General features: G+C 28.0%; 1 protein-coding gene across 1 annotated transcript; it reads left to right on the forward strand.

Annotated features, from left to right (window-relative positions):
• The first annotated feature begins 1,194 nt into the window (after positions 1-1,194).
• LOC113787595 (defensin Ec-AMP-D1-like) lies at positions 1,195-1,797 on the forward strand. The gene is made up of 2 exons (XM_027336444.2): positions 1,195-1,258; positions 1,619-1,797. The coding sequence occupies exons 1-2, from the start codon at positions 1,195-1,197 to the stop codon at positions 1,795-1,797; spliced, it is 243 nt and encodes an 80-aa protein (XP_027192245.1).
• The last annotated feature ends 21,840 nt before the right edge of the window (positions 1,798-23,637 follow it).

Raw genomic sequence — 23,637 nt, forward strand, 5'->3', positions numbered from 1 at the left:
ATGTGAAAAGTCTTTTTGATTGGTCAACAGAAAACTAAAATGACAATATTATTTTAAGTAAAAAACTGAAAAGTATATATATTTTTCTTTTGAATTGTTGTTGACCTCAGAATATTAAAACACCTCATTTAATACTCTCTATTTTTAATTTGTGACCCTGTTACAAATTTGTTTTACTTGATAAGAAGTCAATTAGGCGGAAGAGTATATAATTAAAAAAACTAGTAAATTTGTAAACTTATTACCTTTTTTCATTTATTTATAATATTTCTTAGTTTATGTAAAATAAACTAAAATGAGTAGTGACATTGAAATGGATAAATGAAGTAATTAACGTGAGAGACTAAAGTTCTTCAAATAAATGTCAGATACTACTTAAATGATAATTTAAAAAAGCTTATTTGTTTTATAAAACATAATTTTAATTCCTTATATTATGTGTATTATTGTCTCCTTATATTTAATTTTGTTTTTATTATAATAATACTTAATACAGATAATGGATAGTTTGATTGTTCTCTTTAATTTAGATAAAATAAAAAATTGTGGCATTTATTGTGGGGTGAATGAAAACGCCTCATTTAATGCTTTCTTTTTTTAATTTGTGGACCCTGTTAAAAAGCCTTTTTACTTGATAAGAAGACAATTAGGGGGAAGAGTATATGATTAAGAAAACTACGAAAAGAGCATCACTTATCCATGAGGGTAAATTTATAAAATTATTACATTTTATTTATTTATTTATAATTTTTCTTAGTTTATGTAAAGTAAACTAAAGTGAGTCGTGACATTCAAATGGAATAAAAAAAAGTAATTAATGTGAGAGATTAAAGGTCTTCAAATAAATGTCAAAGACTACTTAAATGATAATTTAGAAAAGCTTTTTATTTATTTATAAAACATAATTTTAATTCTTTATATTATGTGTATTACTGTCAACTCTTTATATTTAACTTTGTTTTTATTATGAAGTAATAATACTTAATACTAATAATAGATAATTTAATTTTTCTCCTTAATTTACATAAAATAAACAATAAAAAATTGTGGCATTTATTGTGGGGTGAATGAAATATTAAGAGAATAAAATATCCTTGTTTATTTTTACCTATATAAGATAAGGTGGGTCTATTTGCATTTTAATTCAACAAGTTCTAATTAATTATATTTTTTCAAAGAAGCTAATTCTCCTATATGGCTCGTTTAGTGTCTTCGGTTTCCACCATCTTTGTCATGTTTCTACTTCTTGTCGTTATTGGTGGGTGTTTCTTGATTCTTTTAGTTATCCCTATGATTGTATTTGTTTAATATTTTATATATATTTAAAGTATAGAGATTTGTTGAATTTAAAAGTAACTCTATAACAAATTATTTTATTTAATAATTTAATATTAATGATTAATTTCACTAATTTAACTATTGATTATTGATATAATATATTAATGATTGACTATATAGAATTTTATATCAATTAGAAATTCTTCTATATGTAATTTAATTATCAATATTTATTTATAGTTTTTTAATAATTTATTTAAATTAATTTAATGAAGAATGAAATAATTTAAAAAATTTATAAAAAATAATTACTATGTTAATATACTTGTGATGTGGATAGAGATGGGAGCAAATATGGTGGCAGAGGCAAGGAGTTGTGTATCAAAAAGTTTTCGCTATAAAGGACTATGTTTGTTGGACCGCAATTGTGCTCTTATTTGCAAAACTGAGGGTTTCACTGAAGGACATTGCAGAGGCTTCGCTTTCGGTAGTAAATGCTTTTGCTACAAACCTTGTTAAAATTTTAATTAGAAAATATCCATATATGGAATTAATTAATTAAAGATCATGATTCCATCACGTTTTGTACTTTTCTTTCACTTTGGAATAAAAACTTTTGTACTTTTCTTTTAATTTTATTCTTTATTTAAATTATTTTATTTACAATTTCATTTTTTATTAATAAAAAACCAAATTTAAATAATTATATATAATTTTATTATAATTTATGCTCTTTTGATCCTGTAAAATGATGCATATTTCTATTGATCAACATGAAATGAATATCACCAATAATTGAAATTTAACTTAGGTGATGAAGATAAAAATAAAGATCTCTATTCGTCTTGGTGTAGTAACTATCACTATGTAACTAGAATATTGTAATAATTTTTTACATTCTAATTAACATGGACAGTCATTTTTAATATTAAGAGTACAATCATTGAAATAAATTGTAACTACAAATTATATAGTTTACAATCATCTTTTGATATACCAAATTTACAAAATACATAAGTTCATAAACATCTATATTGATGTAGGATTGCATTACTAATTATCGATCCAGCCTTAGCCCCTTTTATCTGCTATAATACATAAGAAAATTTAGAGTGAAATAATAATCTTAATAAGTTCTAAAAATAAAGGGGTAGTTCCAAAAATTATTTCCCCTAGATGTAGCATAAAACATGATACGAATATGAATTTCATACTTAAACAATCTTTATCCTATACTTTTCTTTAACGTATGAAAATTTGCATATTCCTCTTTTTCCTTAAAGTATGGAAACTATGCATGTCCTCTTTCTTTTCCTTAGAGTATGGAAAAGTTTTTCCAATTGTGTTGTCGTGGGTCACCAAGATAATTGAGAACCTCTTGGTAAAGTTCGTATGGCCATGACCCCAATCGACGTCCCGATTATTATTCCTTTACCCATTGTTTCATGCTTGAAACAATCCTCAATGTTTCACCGTGTTTTCTTGTACCATACATGTCATGGAATTGTGTATGCAATGTATATGTAAGGCCATGTATGCAATGCATATGTAGTATTATGTACGCAATATATATTGCATCAACACGTCAAGTGCAAGTAACTAATTAATTAGAACATATTAATATAAGAAATTGAATATGGGATTAATTATAAGCCAAACATCAGAGGGAAATATTAATAATCAGAAATACTTAGTTAGATGAAATTGTTGAATTAGAGGCAATCTGATTAGAGGATGACTTTGACCAGAGGCAACGCGACTAAAGTAAGATTTGGTAAATAGGTAGTGCGACTCGGGAATACTTGGGTTGGAGGCAGCATGATCAAAGGAAGGTTTGGATTAGAGGCAACATGATCAGAGGAAGAGTTAGATTATAGGCAACATGACCAGAGGAAGACTCAAATCAGAGGTAGCATGATTACAGGAAGACTCGGATCAGAGGCAGAATAATCAGAGGAAAACATGGATAAGAGGCAACATGATTAGAGAAAGACTCGGATCAGAGACAACATGATCAAATGAAGGCTCTAGAGGCAACCATAATGAAGGAAATTTAGAGACAAACCAATTAGAAGTAGAAAAATGCATCAAACATGAAATTGAGCAGAAGCAAAAAAATGAATTAAAGAGAATACTGGTTTGAAGCATAAAAACGCACAGAGATGAAACTAGTCAGAAGCAAGAAGACACATCAGAGGGAAAACTGTGCAAAACTGATCAGAAGTAGAAAAACATATTCGAGGCAAAACTGATCAAAGGCAGAAAAACGCATCAGAGGAAAAATTGATCAAAAGTAATAAACGCGTCAGAGGGAAAATTGATAAGAAGCAAAAAACGCATCAAATGAAAAATTGATCAGAAGAAAAAAAATGCATCAGAGGATATTTATGGAAACACATTAATTCAATAATTAGTCTATTACGTTTAGCTTTCATTACATCAATCTCCATCACATCATAAAACATTCACACAACTATATGCAAATAAATGATATTTGAAGAACTAATGCATATTTTAACATTTCCTAAATGTTAAACTTCACTATTTTTCCTAACTTTCAGTTTTCAAAGAAACCCATCATTTCAAATCCGGAGATAATTTCAACACCATAGGAAATTAGATTTTAGACCATAAACTCACATGAAAAGGTAAAAAAAAAATTCTACGAAAAGAACTCATAGTTTGTCGAGAAGAAATTCCTTTAATTCGAGCTGGGTTGTGGGAGATGTCGGCCTTATCAGCTCTCAATCTCTTTTATTTTTTATGTTATGTTTCAGATTTGGAGATTTCCCAATCTGCTCCTTATCTTTCGTTAGTGTTGTTTTGGGTGATTAGTGGATCTTGAGATGAGAAAATGGACATGCAAGGGGTTAGAGCGAATGAATGGAGAAGACTATGCACAATAATCGGATGTTGGTGTTTTTCATAATATTTTGAGAGTGTGAAAACGAAAATGAAAGAGATGAAGGTGGACGATTAATTAGTACCCGTGAGTAAAGGAGAAATAGAGAGAAATAAAAGTGGTATGTTACTTATACTTGGGGACAAGCAACAGATTAAGTTTCGGGTTGTGATGACTCTTTATCATATGCATATTTTTCATTATTTTTAGTCTTACTTATTTTTAATCATTAGTTAATTTGAATAGTTATTTGATATATTTTGTTGATTTTAGTACTTTGATTTAATAAAATGTTTATGTTCTTACTTACTTTATTAATTAGATATTTTTCATAGTTTTGCGTTGTTTCTTTGTTTTAGTGTAGTGCTGAATTTTGGTGAGAAATCAACATGACATATGTGGAGTTTTTCAGCCATATCTGAAGTTTTAAATGTCCAATTGGAGTCAAACCATGTACAAATGAAATCTAAGCTCCATAGTTACAATGTTCATGAAGACACCAGAACCCAATTCAAACTCAAAAGAGGAGAAAAAAGCAGAACACGTCAAAGAGAAGAAGTTGTGCGCCTGAAGCGCAACAGTTGCGCCTCGGGCGCATTTCCCCCCTTTTCAATCATCTGAGACGCGCCTGAAGCACAAATTCCGCGTCTGGGACGCATAACACGTGGCTGAATGTACAAAAATGCACTTTTTGTTCACTTTCTAGGGATCTTTTTTACTATTGGAAAGTTGGGAGACTTGTGCCATAGCAGAGAAACTCAAAGACAATCGTTTCTAACACCATTGGACACAGTTTTATCAAGAATCATTCATGAATCTCTTTTGTAATTCTTCTCTAATCTCTATCTTTTCTATCTCTGTTATGAGTAACTAAACCTTATTTGTTAGGCATGAGTGTAACTAGATGAAACTCTTATTTTTATGATTTGATTTCTAGTTATATAAATGAGTTTATTGAATTATTTTTCTCATCTCTGTGCTTAATGTTTTTTATTGATTGATCAATATTAAAATGTTCTACGATTCACATTTTGAAATGGAAATGGACTTTATGAATGCTTTAGATGAGAAATTCATGAATTTATAGTCTAGGGATTGATGCAGGCCATGAAACCAATTAAATTAGTTGCAAAGACAATAGTTTAACAAGATAATTCCTGTACGATAAGACTTAATTCTAATCTTAAATCCACTAAATAATTAGGGGTTACTTTGGAATTAAATATTCTGTCACTAAGACACTAGGGCAAGAATAATAAAGAGAGTTCGGCAATAATTTAATAAAGGAATTCAGTAACTAGTATCAAATTAGACACCAAGGTTGGATTCGAAATGAAACTCATCTCTGACATTTTTCTAAGTATAAAGGATCAATTTTATTACCGTTGTTAATTTTAAATATTATTTCAATCAATTCAGAAATTTTTTGCCCAGTTTTAGTAATTAAATATAATTCAATAGTAAAACACAATCCTTGAGTTCTACACTCGGTATTACCGTTTTAATTATTACTTGCAACGATTCAGTACACTTGTTGAAACGCTATCACTTGACATGTTAAGAATCTTTGTAACTGAAATTGAAAATCATCTTAGTAGCAAGATTAAGAGGTTCCAAAACTGTTTTATAACTGTAACATGTTAAGGATCTTTGTAACTGTAACTGAAATTGAAAATCAATTTAGTAAAACTGTTTTATTTTTACTTAATTATTCATCTTTCTTTATTTAAGAACTCTTCATTACTCACAATTTGTCTAACCTTGTATGTGAGGCCAGTCCTTAGCTGAACTTTTCTTTGATCCAGAAATCGAAAAAACTGCGAAAGCAAATTGAAAAGAGGTTCGAGAAAGGAGACAAAGGGAAAGACAATTAGTAGTGGAAGAAGAGGATTTGGGGGATTTCTTTATATTTGCATAAATGACTGATCCACCACCACCTGAACGTACCCTCAACGAGTATGGGAATCGAAATAGAAACCATGCTCGATTGACTATCCTTAACACACTGGTTACAGTCAACAAGTTTGAAGTGAGCCCCGCTCTATACTGAGAGTTGAAGGAGATTCATTTTGTCGGTAAACATAACGAAGACACCAATAGACACCTCACAAACTTCTATGAATTATGTGAATTAGTGAAAGTGGATGGTTGTTCTGAAGAAGGAAAGATGTTAAGACTATTTCCATTTTCATTGAAAGATAATGCTAATGAGTGGCTTAATTCCTTTCCTGCAGGTAGCATCACCACATGGGATGACCTTGAAGATAAGTTCTTGGAACAATACTTTCTCCCAGTTGTGTTCATTAGAAAGAGGCAAGAGATTTCTAGTTAAAAACAAAAAGAAGGAGAATCTTTTTGCGACACTTACAGGAGGTTCAAGAGTTTAAGAGTTTACTAGCAGGATGCCTGATAGCGTTTCAACAAGTGTACTGAATCGTTGCAAGTAACAATGAAACGGTAGTACCGAGTGCCGAACTCAGGGATTGCATTTTACTATCGAATTATATTTAATTACTAAAATTGAACAAAAAGTTCCCAAATTGATTGAAATAATATTTAAAATTAAAAACAATAATAAAATTGATCCTTTATAATAAGAAAAATATCAAGGATGAGTTTGACTCCGAATCCAACCATGGTGTCTAATTTGATCCTAGTTACTTAATTCCTTTATTGAATTATTACCGAATTCTCTTCATTATTCTTGCCCTAATGTCTTAGTGACATAACCTTTAATTTCAAAGTAACCCTTAATTCCTTAGTGGATTTAAGATTAGAATTAAGTCTTATCGTACATGAATTCTCTTGTTAAATTATTGTATTTGCAACTAATTTAATTGGTTTCATGACCTGCATCTATCCCTAGACTACAAATTCATAAATTTCTCATCTCAAGTACTCGTAAAGTCCACTTCCGTTTCAAAATACGAATCGTAGAACATTTTAATGTTGATCAAGCAATAAAAAGCATTAAGCGCAGAGATGAAAAAATTAATTCAATAAATAAACTCATTCATATAACTAGAAATCAAATCATAAAAATAAGGGTTTCATCTTGTTACATTCATCCCTAACAAATAGGTTTTAGTTACTCATGACAGAGCTAGAAAAGGTAGAGATTAGAGAAGAATTACAAGAAAGATTCATGAATGATTCTTGATAAAACTGATCCAATGGTGTTAGAAACGGTCGTCTTTGAGTTTCTATGCTAGGGCATAAGTTTCCCAACTTTCCAATAGTAAGAAAGATCCCTAGAAAGTGATAAAAAAAATGCATTTTAATGAATGTTGTCGCGTGCCAAGCGCCCCAAACGCACAACTTGTTTCTGCATTTGTCTCTTATTTTGATTCTGAATTGGGTTCCGATGTCTTCATGAAAGTTGTAGTTATGGATCTTTGCTTTCATTTGCATTTGGTTTGACTCCAATTGGACATCTACAACTCAAGATATGGCTGAAATATGTTACATAGGGCATGTTGATTTCTCACCAAAATTCAGCACTGCATTAAAACAAAGTAACAACACAAAACTCCAAAAATTTCTACTTAATCAACGAAATAAGAACATATATATTTTATTAAATCAAATAATAAAATTAACAAAAATATATCAAATAAATCCTTAAATTAACTAATAAATAAATGATAAATAAGACTAAAAACAATGAAAAATATGCATATGATGAAGAGTCTTCACAACACCAAACTTAATCTATTGCTTGTCTCAAAGCAACAATTAATTTTAGATTTGATACAGTTAAAATCAAACTTAAACTCAATTTCTCAAATCAAATCAAACTCAATTATCAAATTTCTAACTACTACAAAACATTCATTATGCTTCATGGTTGCTTATAAAAAAAAAAACAACACAATTTGTATACTTTATCACTTAAATCCTAGAACATGCATCACACTACCATAGGCTTGAAAATTCCAGTTAGCAATCACAATACAGCAAACACATACACTTTTGGAGGATTTTCGAGTTGTAATGAGGCTTAGGTAAGGGTAGAACATTTTGGGATAGTAGACTTTACTACTTGAAGTTAGGCATACATTTTCAAATTATTCTATCACTTTTTATTTTTCTTCACATTTTCATTGTGGAGATTCTCAAACATTCACAAAAGAACCAAGACAATATTATTTATCGAAGTACAAAAACTAGTTTTCTTTTTTTTTTTTGATTTTTTTTGATTTTTTTTTCTTCTTCTTTTTGTGAGAATCGCAACCCCAAACTTAAAAAGTTGTTACCCCATGAGCAACCCCAAACTTAGAACTTTACCAAGACAATAATGTTTTTTTCTACCTAACTCCAAGTAAGGTGATTTAATTAAAGTCTGGTTTTTGACTTGTAATATGGCTAGTAACCGAAATAAAAGGGCATGACTCAAAGGGACTAGTAAAAGATAAAGTTTACATAGGGTAGTTAGAAAGGCTCAAACGACCAAACAAAATTGCCTCAATGTATGCATAAATTACAAGTGATGCAAGTCAGAATTAGTGCAAGTTCTAAAGGAATAACACATGTCTGGATAATCACACAACAAAGAATTGAAGTGTTTAGGCTCAAAAGCTCACAGTTAGGATAATAAGAAAGAGAATGAACTATCTAAATGATGCCAAATATGCCACTACAAAATTTATTTAGTTTTTTTATAAAAAATAATGGCAAGTGAGACTTCGACAACCAAAGAGTAATCAACAATGCATGCATTAGTGAAACTTATAAAATTGAGCAATGATATGAGCAAAAAAATAGAGTTTAAATTTCAAATATGAAATAAATAGTTTAAGACTAACTTCAAGTTGTTAAAAAAATCTTCATCATAGTGCACATTTACAAACAATTAAAAAGAAACAAATTCAAATAAAAAAAAAATAAGATTGCAAAAATAAAAGTTACCTCTACCTATGGGTTGCCTCCCACGAAGCACTTCTTTAAAGTCATTAGTTTGACGCCTCAACTATTGTCAATGTGTATTATATGATACAAAAAACACATCATCTTTCTCACCAAGGGGTACATATTTCAAGTGAGATGGCAATCACTTGAGTTCAATCAATGGTGTCTTTTTCTTTTTCTCTACATATTCGTCTTCATTCCCTTTCAACCCCTCCCATGTAGTATGGAAGTAAGAGGAGTGGGATGGTGATGCTTTTAACATGAATAAAACATCTTTTACTTTTGAATCTTCACTATCTTTAACAACATCTTGGGGTAGGCATAACATTCTTTCTAATGAGCATCAAGCACCCATTCGGCCATTAGAAAGAGTGTTATGTCTACCACAAGATGTTGTTAAAGAAGGTGAAGATCAAAAAGTAAAGATGTTTTAGCCATGTTAGAAGTATCACTATCTTACTCCCCCTGCTTCCCTGCTAGGTGGGATGAGTTGAAAGGGAATGAAGATGAGTCCCTAGAGAAAGAAAGAGACACCACCGATTGAACTCGAGCAATTGCCACCTCACTTGAAATATGTATTCCTTGGTGAGAAAAATGATGTGTTATTTCTGTTATATATGTCACATTGACAATGGTTGAGGGGTCAAGCTAATGACCATAAAGAAGCGCTTTATGGGAGGCAACCCATAGGTAGAAATCACTTTTATTTTTGCAATCTTATTTTTTTATTTGAATTTTTTTCTTTTTAATTGTCTATAAAAGTGCACTATGATAAAGAATTTTTAACAACTTGAAGATAGTCTTACACTATTTGTTTCAGATTTTAAAATTTAAACTTTATTTATTTGCTCATATCATTGCTCAATTCGACGAGTTTCACTAATGCATGCATTGTTGATTACTATTTAGTTATCGAAGTATCACTTGCCATTTTTTTTTAAAACTAAATAAATTGTATAGTGGCATGTTTGACATCATTTAGATAGTTCATACTCTTTCTTATTATCCTAGCTGTGAGCTTTTGGGCATAAACACTTTAATTCGTTGTTGTGTGATTATCCAGACATGTGTTATCCCTTTAGAACTTGCACTAATTTTGACTTGCATCACTTGTAATTTGTGCGTACGTTGAGACAATTTTGTTTGGTCGTATGAGTCTTTCTAACTACCCTATGCAAATTTTATCCTTTGCTAGCCCATTTAATCTTTGCCCTTTTATTTCAGTTACTAGCCACATTACAAGCCAAAGATCTTCTGACTTTAATTAAATCACCTTACTTGGAGTTAGGTAGAAAAAAAATTCTCATCTTGGTATAGTTCTAAGTTTAGAGTTGCTCATGGGATAACAATATTTTAAGTTCGGTGGTTCTCACAAAAAGAAGAAAAAATTCAAAAAAACAAACAAAAATAATTTTAGTACATTGATAAATAACATATTCTTAGTTCTTTTATCAATGGTTGAAAATGTCCACCATAAAATATGGAGAGAAAAAAATAGAAAAAAAGAGGGAGAATAATTTGAAAATGTATGCGTAACTCCAAGTAGTAAAACCTACTATCCCAAAATGTCATGCCCTTACCTAAGTTACATTACAACCCGAAAGTCATCCAAAAGTGTATGTGTTTGTTGCATTGTGATTGCTAAATAGATTTTTTTTTTCTTCCAGCCTATGGTAGTGTGATGCATGTTCTAGGATTTGAGTGATAAATTCATAACCCTTTCTAAACACTTGAGAGAAATTTTGGTGAGATTTTGGGAAGAGTGAGTTGAACTTGATGAATGAATGTTAAAGTGCACAAATTGTGTTGTTTTTCGTAAGTAGCCATGGAGCATGATGAATGTTTTTTCGTAGTTAGAACTTTGAGAATTGAGTTTGATTTGATTTGAGAAATTAAGTTTAAGTTTGATTTTAACTGTACCATATCTGAAATTAATTGTTGTTTGGGGACAAGCAATAGATTAAGTTTCAGGTTGTCATGACTCTTCATCATATGCATATTTTTCATTATTTTTAGTCTTATCTATCTTTAATCATTAATTAATTTGAAGAGTTATTTGATAGATTTTGTTTATTTTAGTTCTTTGATTTAATAAAATGTTTATGTTCTTATTTCCTTGGTTAAGTAGAGATTTTTCGTAATTTTGCATTGTTTATTTGTTTTAGTGCAGTGCTAAATTTTGGTGAGAAATCAACGTGACCTATGTGGAGTATTACAGATATATCTGGAGTTGTAGATGCCCAATTGGAGTCAAACTAAGTACAAATGAAAGTTACGATCTATAACTACAACTTTCGTGAAGACACCGGAACCCAATTCAAACTCAAAAGAGAAGAAAAATGCAGAACACGTTAAATAGAAGAAGTTTTTCCCTTGAAGCGCAACAGGTGCGCTTGAGGGGCATTTCCCCTCTTTTGAATCTGCCGAGTAGCGTCGACGCGTGGCATGCGACTGAATGTTTAAAAATGCATTTTTTTACTTTTTAGGAATCTTTTTTACTACTAGGAAGGTGGGAGACTTGTGCCATAGCATAGAAACTCAAAGACGACTATTTCTAACACCATTGGAGCAATTTTATCAAGAAACATTCATAAATCTTTCTTGTAATTCTTCTCTAATCTCTATCTTTTCTATCTCTGTCAAGAGTAACTAAACCCTATTTGTTATGGATGAGTGTAACAAGATGAAATCCTTATTTTTCTAATTTGATTTTTAGTTATATGAATGAGTTTATTGAATTATATTTCTCATCTATGTGCTTAACGCTTTTTATTGCTTGATCAACATTAAAATATTCTACGATTTGTATTTTTGAAACAGAATTAGGGGTTACTTTGGAATTAAAGTTTATGTCACTAAGACATTAGGGCAAGAATAATAAAGAGAATTCGGTAACAATTAAATAAAGGAATTCGGTAACTAGGATCAAATTAGACATCAAGGTTGGATTCGAAGTGAAACTCATCCCTGATATTTTTCTTAGTATAAATGATCAATTTTATTACCCTTGTTAATTTTAAATATTATTTCAATCAATTCAGAATCTTTTTGCTCAGTTTTATTAATTAAATATAATTCTATAGTAAAACGCAATCCTTGAGTTCGACACTCGGTACTACCGTTAAGGATCTTTGTAACTTGCTGAAACGCTATCACTTGACATGTTAAGGATCTTTGTAACTGAAATTGAAAATCAATTTAGTAGAAAGATTAAGAGGTTCCAAGTATGATTTTAGTTTGTTTAATGAGTTTTATAAATTGCCTGGATTTATACATGGAACAGCTGCACCATAATTGCTTGAAGTGAATTGTAAAGTTGGAAAAAAAAATTAGAACTCTTATTGAACTAGTTGTTGTTAGTATGCTTAACACTAGTGTCGCATCTCATTGGTCTGTAGAAAATATATTGCTTATTTGCTATGTTTTGAATAGAGTTCCTAAATCTAAAAACAAATTATCTCCTTATGAGATAGTGAAGAAAAGACAACCGAACTTGTCTTATTTTCAAACTTGGGGTTGTATGGCTTATATCAGAATCTCTGATCCCAAGCGAATTAAACTTGCTAATAAAGCATATGAGTGAATATTCATTGGGTATGTAGTAAATAATGAAGTGTATAGGTTTTATGACCTAAATGCAAAAGTGATCATAAAGTCAAATGATGTTGACTTCTATGAAAATAAATTATCTTTCAAATCTAGAAATAGTTAGGGCAGCGAACCAAGTAATGTTCCCGTGACAAGAAGCACTAAAAGCAGCAAACAAGGTAAAACAGAAACTCGAAAAAGTAAGAGAATCAGAGTTGCTAAAGATTATAGACCTCATTATATGGCCTATACCTTGGAAGAGGATCCTGCAAATCTTTAAGAAATTTTTATCATTTTTAGATGCAGATTTATTGCACACTTTCATGACATAGAATACTCTATGATTGTGTTTAATATTCATTTAGTGTGATTTAATTTCCATTTATTTATTATTTTTATAAAAGTGTTGTTAATTTACTTTTGTTAATGATTTTGTGACATGGAGATAGATGGGGCCAATTAGGGTGGGAGAGGCAAGAACATGTGAGTCAGAAAGTAACAACTTCAAAGGAGCATGTATGATTGATCACAACTGAAGGTTTCACTGGAGGACAATGTGAAGGCTTGCGTCGCATTTGCTTTTGCACTAAACCTTGTTAATATTTTTTAGAATATATATATCCCTATAAAAGATTATGGTACCATCACCTTTTCTACCTTCATTGAGCTTTGTGCCGTTATTTATTGGTCTATTAGCATGATTTATGTTATAGTGGAAATTCAATGTGTTTTTGAATATCAAGGACTTCAAAGAGTGCTATATACATGGTCTCATGCCAAATGTTTTTTTCTTTTTGAATATTTGTATACACTTAATTTTATATTCACTTTTAATGTGTTATATGTCAAAACTATTTTGTTTGGTCGAGAAACAATGAGAGCAAGAGTATCACTTTATGGAATTATGTGTAGCTTACATGTCATTGCCACGTAAAAACTATGTAAACCATTTATTTTTTCATGCTCCTTTCTAAAACATGGCCCCATTTCAAACGTTTCTTCAATTGATTGTGCAAGAAACATGGCAAATAATATCACTAGCTTTAAGTAACCTATACCTTTTTTATTTAGACTAAAAAGCTACACTTTACTATTTTAAATAACTAAAATTGAAAGGTAGTTTTCTAAGCTTAATATCAATTATTAAAAAAGGTGTAGATTGTTAATCTATATCTTCTAATTCTTAAGTGTAGATTAACAACTTACATCTTTTCATTTGAAAAAAAAAACCCTCTTTTAAATAAATAAAATGGAAAGATAATTTTGTAAGTTTCATTTTATTTATTTTTAAAAACAAACATAAAAAATGATTTTTTTAATTTTTCTCATTATATTTATATATCTTGTTATTGCATTAACTCACAGTATTTTTTTTTATCGTCATCTACAGTAAAGAAATTGATTTTACTGTGAACTTTTATTGTTGTATTAATTTTTTTTAATGAATTATTGTTGTATTAATTTGAATATTCTGAAAATTAACCTATCATATTCAATAGATAATGATTTTATCTATTACAAATCTATAAAAAGAAAATGATGCATAAAATAAAAAAAAAAAAAAAAAAATGCAAAGGGTAGTTTTCTTTTAGACAGAGAATAGAGTATTTTTGACACATACTAAGGGTAGAGTTAAATTTTAAAAATCTTATGGTGATAATAATGTGAGAAACAAAATTATTTAAACGGACAAAAAAAAATGAGAGGACAAAATCAAAACATACATCTTGATTTTAAGGGGATAACAATGTCTTTAATGAAAAGAAAGTAAAATTCATAATTAAATCAAAACATACATCTTGATTTGAACGGGATAACAATGTCCTTAATTAACATAGAAAATCAAATTACAATAACACCCATTTATTAAAGTAATGTTTTAATAAAAGTCAATGATAGTTTTTTTTAGTACAAATAGAAAAGGTATCGGTTGTTAATTTACACTTTGATGAAACGAGGTGGGTGTAAATTACCAAATCTCATATGTGTGGTATATATATAATAAAAAATTTACATAATTTTTTTTTTTTTTAATTTTGATCATTTATACATAGTTATGATTTAATTTTCTCAATCTCTCATTGTAAATTTTTTTTTATTTGATATTCTCTCTCTTGTATATATAATATCAAACACATTTTTATTCTTTACAAGTCGTGTAGCGAAACTTACACCCACTAAATATGAAGAAGAAAGGTATCTAAAGTTCGAGTTTGTACCCTCAATAATTTAAATGTCTATGCAATTACCTCATAAACTATATTGATGGGACCAAATAAATTTCTTAATTTATTTGTTTGTGTTAAAATTTTAAACAATTTAAAATAGATATGGGTGAAATATATTTAACCATATTTTATATAAAGTATATAAATAACTCAATATTTTCCTAAAAATAATCTCTTTGTTTTACAATCATCCCTAAATTTAAGTGAAGGAAATATATGTGAAATTTAGTGTGAGAAAGTGAGTATTAAATATGATGTTTGTAAATATTTATTCATATATGATAAATTCTATATTTAAGAGACTTCGGGGTGTTATTTAGATCAGTTTTTAAATAAAACCATTTGATTAAAAAATTTAAAGTTATTTTAGTTTTGTTTGGTTTTGGTGTCTCCTTTAAAAAAAATTATTCCAATCTAATTCAATTATATGTGGTTTATATCATTAGTTTCTGTATATATTTATATAATATTTATCATGTTATTAATTCTTCTTTTATTGATCATACTTTTAATGTTGATTTAGAAACAAATTATCCTATACGGTGGATTGTTTTTTCATAATATCTTAGATATCACAAAGACAAACCAGGTTATAAAAGAAGGAAAAAAAAAAGTCATGAATCAATTCAAAATTCAAGGTAGATGAATGGCAATGTTGGGCCTGGCGTAGAGTTTTTTGGGTGGCCCAAGCGTGATAAAGGAGAAAATAATTTGTGAGAAGTAGGTTGGAGAATTTTTTTCAGAATTACTTTTAAATATGAGATTAGTTAGATATCAATATGATAAAATTATTTTTTTAAATATGAGATTAGTTAGATATCAATATGATAAGGTAAACAAAAATTACTTTGTTGCACTTATAAAATATTGAATATATAAAAAATAAAATCAATAAAATATATATAAAAAGTAAAAAAGCAATAGAATTTGATATTCAATTAAAAAATACTAATAATTAATTTTTAAAAATATGTATAACTTTATCACAAGTATATTTTTTGTCATTTTATACACATATAATCTAAAAAGTTAAAAATCTAGTGAAATTAAAATATTTAAAGTTTAAATTATTATTCAAGATTATAAAAGTATGAATATTAATTTAAAAGTAATTTTTATCAAGATTATAAAAGTATTAATTTAAATTATCATTTTTATGTATATTAAAGTTTGCATAAATTTATTTCCAAATATATCAAGTCTGAGTCTTGTGGATTGAAAACCATGCACATATGCCAATATTTCCATGGTGAAGAATGTGTCACTTTAGGTAAAAAGTAAAAATATATTTTTCTGTGTTTGAATTATCACTGCCACGCATAAAAACTATTTACACAATTTTTTTTTTACTATTTAAGAAATGATTTTTGGACTAGTTAAACAACTTATTTCATGTTCCTTTATTAATATATGGATCTCATGTCAAACATCTTTTTGATTAGTCAACAGAAAACCAAAAAGACAATATTATTTTAAGTGAAAACATTGAAAACTACACTTTTTTCTATTGAATTGTTGTTGACCTCAGAATGTTAAAACGCCTCATTTAATGCTCTTTTTTTCGCCACGAGGATAATTTGTAAAATTATTACACTTTTTCATTTATTTATAATTTCTCTTAGTTTTTGTAAAATAAACTAAAGTGAGTAATGACATTCAAATGGAATAAAAGAAGTGATTAATGTGAAAGACTAAAGTTCTTCAAATAAGTGTCAGAGACTACTATAATTTAGAAAAGCTTATATTTTTTACTATGTGTATTATTGTCAACTACTTATATTTAACTTTGCTTTTATTATGAAGTAATAATACTTAATACGGATAATTTGATTCTTCTCTTTAATTTAGGTAAAATAAACAATAAAAAATTGTGGCATTTATTGTGGGGTGAATGAAATATTAAGAGAATAAAAGATCCTTGTTTGTTTTTTCCTATATAAGACAAGGGGGGTCTATTTGCATTTCAATTCAACAAGTTCCAATTAATTATATTTTTTTAAAGAAGCTAATTCTCCTATATGGCTCGTTTAGTGTCTTCGGTTTCCACCATCTTTATCATGTTTCTACTTCTTGCCGTCATTGGTGGGTATTTCTTGATTCTTTTAGTTATTTCTATGATTGTACTTATTTAATATTTTATGTATATATTTCATATATATTTAAATTATAGAGATTTATTGACTTTAAAAATAAATTTCTGTTAAATTATTTTGTTCAATAATATTTTATCTCTATGATTTTGTGATGTGGATAGAGATGGGAGCAAATATGGTGGCAGAGGCAAGGAGTTGTGAATCAAAAAGTGTATCCTATAAAGGACTATGTGTGTTCGACCGCAATTGTGCTCTTGTTTGCAGAACTGAGAATTTCGTTGGAGGACATTGCAAAGGCTTCGCTTTTGGTAGTACTTGCATTTGCTACAAACCTTGTTAAAATTTTAATTAGAGAATATCCATATATGGAATTAATTAATTAAAGATCATGATTCCATCACGTTTTGTACTTTTCTTTCATTTTGAAATAAAAATGACCAGTGTCTTTATTTATAAAAGCAAATATGACTTTTTTCTTTTAATTTTATTCTTTATTTAAATTATTTTATTTTTTATTATTAAAAAACCAAATTTTAAATAACTATATATAATTTTATTATAATTTATGTTATTTTGATCCTGTAAAATGATGCACACTTCTATTGATCAACAAGAAATGAATATCACCAATAATTGAAATTTAACTTAGGTGATGAACATAAAAATGAAGATCTCTATACTTTCTAGTGTAGTAATTATCACCATATATCTAGAATATCGTAATAATTTTTTACAATTTAATTAACATGGACAATCGTTTTTAATAATACGAGGAAAATCATTGAAAAAGAGAAAGACAGTTCCAAAAATTTGCTTCCCTATATGCAACATAAACCATGATATGAATATGAATTTCAAGCTTAGACAATCTTTATCCTTTACTTTTCTTTAATGTATGAAAAATTACACATTTCTCTATTTCTTAAAGTATGGAAATTGTGCATGTCCTCTTTCTTTTAGAGTACGAAAAAGTTATCCCAATTATTTTATTGTGGGTCACCAAGATAGTTGAAAACCTTTTGGTCAAGTTGGTATGATCATGACCCCAACTGACGTCTCAATTGTTCTTCCTTTACGCATTGTTTCATGCCTGAAACAATCCTCTATATTCCACTATGATTTCTTGGACCATGCATGTCATGACATTGTGTATGCAATGCATATGTAGTGTCATGTATGCAGTGCATATGTAGTATTGTGTATGCAATGAATATTTCATCAACACATCAAGTGCAAGTAACTAATTAATTATAACATACTAATATGAGAAATAGAAGATGGGATTAATTATAAGACATACATCAGAGGGAAGTATTAATAATAAGAAATACTTAATTAGAGGAAACTGTTGAATTAGAGGTAGTCTGATCAGAGGAAGACTCTTACTAGAGGCAACGCGGTTAAAGTAAGATCCAGTCTAAAGGTAGTGCGACCCGAGAATACTTGGGGCGGAGGCATCATTATCAAAGGAAGACTTGGATTAGAGGCAACATGATCAGAGAAAGACTTAGATCAGAGACATCATAATTAGAAGAAAACATCGATAAGAGGCAGCGTGATTAGAGAAAGACTTGGATCAGAGGCAGCATGATCAGAGGAAGACTTTAGAGGCATCCAAGTAGTAAAGAAGTAACATATTAATTGCATTTCTCTTTATTCCTCCTTTACTTACGGGTACTAATTAATCTTCCACCTTCATTTTTTTTCATTTCTAATTACACACTCAAAACATTCTAAAAAACACCAACATCTGATTTTATTAAACAGAGTGAGAAGTCTCCGTAATTTTGATATTTCTAAGTGCTTTTCTTATGTGTTTGCCTTGATAATTTACTAAATTTTACTTATTTTATTATTAATATTAAATTTATTTATTTTATTTTATTCTAGTTTTAATAAAATAAACATATTAGTTTTAGAATGTAAGTATTTGAATTATATTATAATATACATACACAAATTTAAAATAATAAATTTTCAATAATTAAACCTAAAAAAAAAAAAGGAAAGGGAAAGATCATCACGTATGGCAATAGTTAAACGGGTCTTGTTTTACAGATGCTATTGAACGGATAGCTTTCTCCTAATATATTTTGGGTTTCTTATATTTACTTTGCATTTATTGTAAAAACTAAAATCCTACTTTTCTTCTATGAGCACCGTATTCCTTCTACAAACTTTTTCCTCTACCTCAAATAAATAAAAACATGATAAACCTATAACTATATACCTATCATCTAATAAGCCAATATATACATAAACATACCAAAAAAGGGCTACCCTATAGTGTTACACATTAGTATTCAATGTCAATTTTAATTGTTATACTATTGTCTTTTTCATTCTTGATTCTCCACAAGATCTTCCACTTCTTCTTGTTAGTTTCTCATTATTTCTAAATTATTATCAAACGTTTACCATTTGTATCACTATTAATTAAGTTTTCTTTCAATAATTTATTTACCATCTTTTTATTGTTTTATTTAATAATTAATTATCATGATTAAAATAAAATACTAAATATATTTTATTTATTATTTATATTCTATTTGAATATCAATTATTTATAAAATAAATTTTAGTCATAAAAATAACACATTTTCAACTGAATTAGTAAATTTAGTTTGCAAAGGTACCATATCACAATATGGTCTAAATAAATAAATCTTGCAAATTTAAAAAAAAACAGTCTAAATATATATTTTTAGTTTTGTTATTTCAGACTTCACGTTATTAGTATTCTTTAGCACATTACATTAAGTTTAAATGAATAATATTAAATTAATATTAGCATACATGTTTTGGCACATTACATATTTAAATATCAAAATTATATATATATATATATATATATATTATATTTAGTTATTATTTTATAATTAAGTTTATTCTTTTTTATTTATATATTTTTGGAGTATATTACAAATAGTAAATAGTTTATTTATGTCTTTTTTTTTTAAAGTAATTTATTTGTATTTTGTTGTGGTTCCCTTATTACCTTTGTGGATTATTAAAGAGATGATTAACGAAGACACCACACATTAAATAAGTAAATCTCATTTGTTGGATGAAAATCTTCAATTAAAGTAAGGGGTGAGAGGAAGTTCGATTTTATAAATATAATATGATGTGGATGAACGAGAATGACGTAATTAAAGGAAAGGGAAAGATCATCACGTATGGCAATAGTTAAACGGGTCTTGTTTTACAGATGCTATTGAACGGATAGCTTTCTCCTAATATATTTTGGGTTTCTTATATTTACTTTGCATTTATTGTAAAAACTAAAATCCTACTTTTCTTCTATGAGCACCGTATTCCTTCTACAAACTTTTTCCTCTACCTCAAATAAATAAAAACATGATAAACCTATAACTATATACCTATCATCTAATAAGCCAATATATACATAAACATACCAAAAAAGGGCTACCCTATAGTGTTACACATTAGTATTCAATGTCAATTTTAATTGTTATACTATTGTCTTTTTCATTCTTGATTCTCCACAAGATCTTCCACTTCTTCTTGTTAGTTTCTCATTATTTCTAAATTATTATCAAACGTTTACCATTTGTATCACTATTAATTAAGTTTTCTTTCAATAATTTATTTACCATCTTTTTATTGTTTTATTTATTAATTAATTATCATGATTAAAATAAAATACTAAATATATTTTATTTATTATTTATATTCTATTTGAATATCAATTATTTATAAAATAAATTTTAGTCATAAAAATAACACATTTTCAACTGCATTAGTAAATTTAGTTTGCAAAGGTACCATATCACAATATGGTCTAAATAAATAAATCTTGCAAATTTAAAAAAAAAAACAGTCTAAATATATACTTTTAGTTTTGTTATTTCAGACTTCACGTTATTAGTATTCTTTAATACTATATAAAATATTATTATTAGCATACTTAATTTAGCACATTACATTAAGTTTAAATGAATAATATTAAATTAATATTAGCATACATGTTTTGGCACATTACATATTTAAATATCAAAATTATATATATATATATATATATATATTATATTTAGTTATTATTTTATAATTAAGTTTATTCTTTTTTATTTATATATTTTTGGAGTATATTACAAATAGTAAATAGTTTATTTTATCTCTTTTTTTTAAAGTAATTTATTTGTATTTGGTTGTGGTTGTCTTATTACCTTTGTGGATTTTAAAGAGACGATTAACGAAGACACCACACATTAAATAAGTAAATCTCATTTGTTGGATGAAAATCTTCAATTAAAGTGGGGTGAGAGGAAGTTCGATTTTATAAATATAATATGATGTGGATGAACGAGAATGACGTAATTTTCCAGAGATTCATTTGGGACTTACCACATACGGTCGAGCTATATTGAGTAATAACAATAATTAATTAAGAACATATGAATGGTAACAATGAGGACTAATATATAAACAGAAACATGTACAATTGCAGTGAATTATTTTATGTCAAGATTGCATGATGTTCGATTCTTGTGAAATCTTATGCTAATTGTTAATGTATGGACGACATGTATTTGAGTGTTGTTATTTACTGGGATTAAATTATGACTTTACTATAATGCACTACTTGTTCGATTTCCTATTTTATGATTGATAGAACTAGACTGTTCATTATGAGTGGTGGGGACCAAATGTTGGGATTTGATTGAGATTGACTGATATATATAATGATGTAACTTTGATAAATATTATGGAATGACTGATATTTACGTAGATGAAAAATTTGATGAATATTGTAAATTTAAATTGAGAATTGTCGAGTGGTGAGCATCGAATAAATATGAGGTAGATGTTGGAGACTTTTGAAGTGTATATTATTTTGTCACCATCTAGGGAGGGTCTGACAACCCCGGTGATTTTGGGAAAGTACAACTGAGTAAGCTTGATTGTGGACGGATACAGTCGAACTATAAGGTAAGACTGATAGACTTTTAGACTATCTCTGGTGGGGAATTCCTAAGTGGATTAGTGGGTTATTCCCTAAGGTCGAGAGCTACCATGCAACACAAGAGTACCCCGACTGTCACGTATATGTGCACCAGGTTGAGTTGATGAAATCTATGAGTACATGTTCATTCATGAATTGTCCGTCTACTTGTGTAGTGACATAGTATCAAGTTTCCTAACCAAGTACTTCAAAGTAGAATGATATCAAATGATGAAAAAGTGTAGAATATAAGACATGTATCACATTGCATCTTTGTGAATGTTTTATTGTGATTTATTTGGATAAACTTAGATATTATGTTATGGAAGATTTTGAATGCTATGTTATGATGTGATATTGTATCAATTTGATTATTTTCGTGTTTTTCTCACTTATCTTATACTATTACATTATTTCGAAACTCACTCTCTTCGTCGTTTGTGTTTGACTGATTTGGCTATGTGTTTGCGAAATTGTAGTTATTACAAGTTAGAAAATCTTGAAATTCAAGTTTGGGAGAAGCCCGCTCTGATATGTGATACCAGAAAAGAGATTTATACATTGTATTTTACTCATATTTAAGTAGAGAAACCTTATTAGTAGTTAGAATTTTAGGAAGACTCTGACCAGAGGCAACGCGGCTAAATATAGCTAAAATTTGTGAAAAAGTTGAGTGGAAATTTCTACATAAAACTAAAGTACTTAGATTATTATTCTACATTAAAATATTTTTCTTTGTGTTTGAATAGTCACTGGCAGTTAAAAACTATTTAGACAATTTTTTATACTAGTTAAGAAATGTTTATTGGACTAGTTAAACAACTTATTTCATGCTCCTTTATAATATATGGATCTTATGTCAAACGCCTTTTTGATAGGTCAACGGAAAACTAAAAAGATAATATTATTTTAAATGAAAAAATTGAAAATTATATTTTCTTTTATTGAATTGTTGTTGACCTCATAATATTAAAACACCTCATTTAATGTTTTTGATTTTATAATTTATGGACCCTGTTAAAAAGCTTTTTTACTTGATAAGAAGACAATTATGGGGAAGAGTATATGATTAAAAAAACTACGAAAAGAACATCACTTATCCATGAGAATAAATTTATAAAATGATTACATTTAATTAATTTATTTATAATTTTTCTTAGTTTATGTAAAGTAGACTAAAGTGAGTCGTGACATTCAAAATAAAAAAATGTAATTAATGTAAGAGATTAAAGTTCTTTAAATAAATGTCAAAGATTACTTAAATGATAATTTAGAAAAGCTTTTTATTTATTTATTTATTTATTATTTTATATAAAGTATATAAATAACTCAATATTTTCCTAAAAATAATCTCTTTGTTTTACAATCATCCCTAAATTTAAGTGAAGGAAATATATGTGAAATTTAGTGTGAGAAAGTGAGTATTAAATATGATGTTTGTAAATATTTATTCATATATGATAAATTCTATATTTAAGAGACTTCGGGGTGTTATTTAGATCAGTTTTTAAATAAAACCATTTGATTAAAAAATTTAAAGTTATTTTAGTTTTGTTTGGTTTTGGTGTCTCCTTTAAAAAAAATTATTCCAATCTAATTCAATTATATGTGGTTTATATCATTAGTTTCTGTATATATTTATATAATATTTATCATGTTATTAATTCTTCTTTT

This window comes from Cicer arietinum, chromosome 7 (genome assembly GCF_000331145.2).
Source record: "Cicer arietinum cultivar CDC Frontier isolate Library 1 chromosome 7, Cicar.CDCFrontier_v2.0, whole genome shotgun sequence".
Taxonomy (NCBI): Eukaryota; Viridiplantae; Streptophyta; class Magnoliopsida; order Fabales; family Fabaceae; genus Cicer; species Cicer arietinum.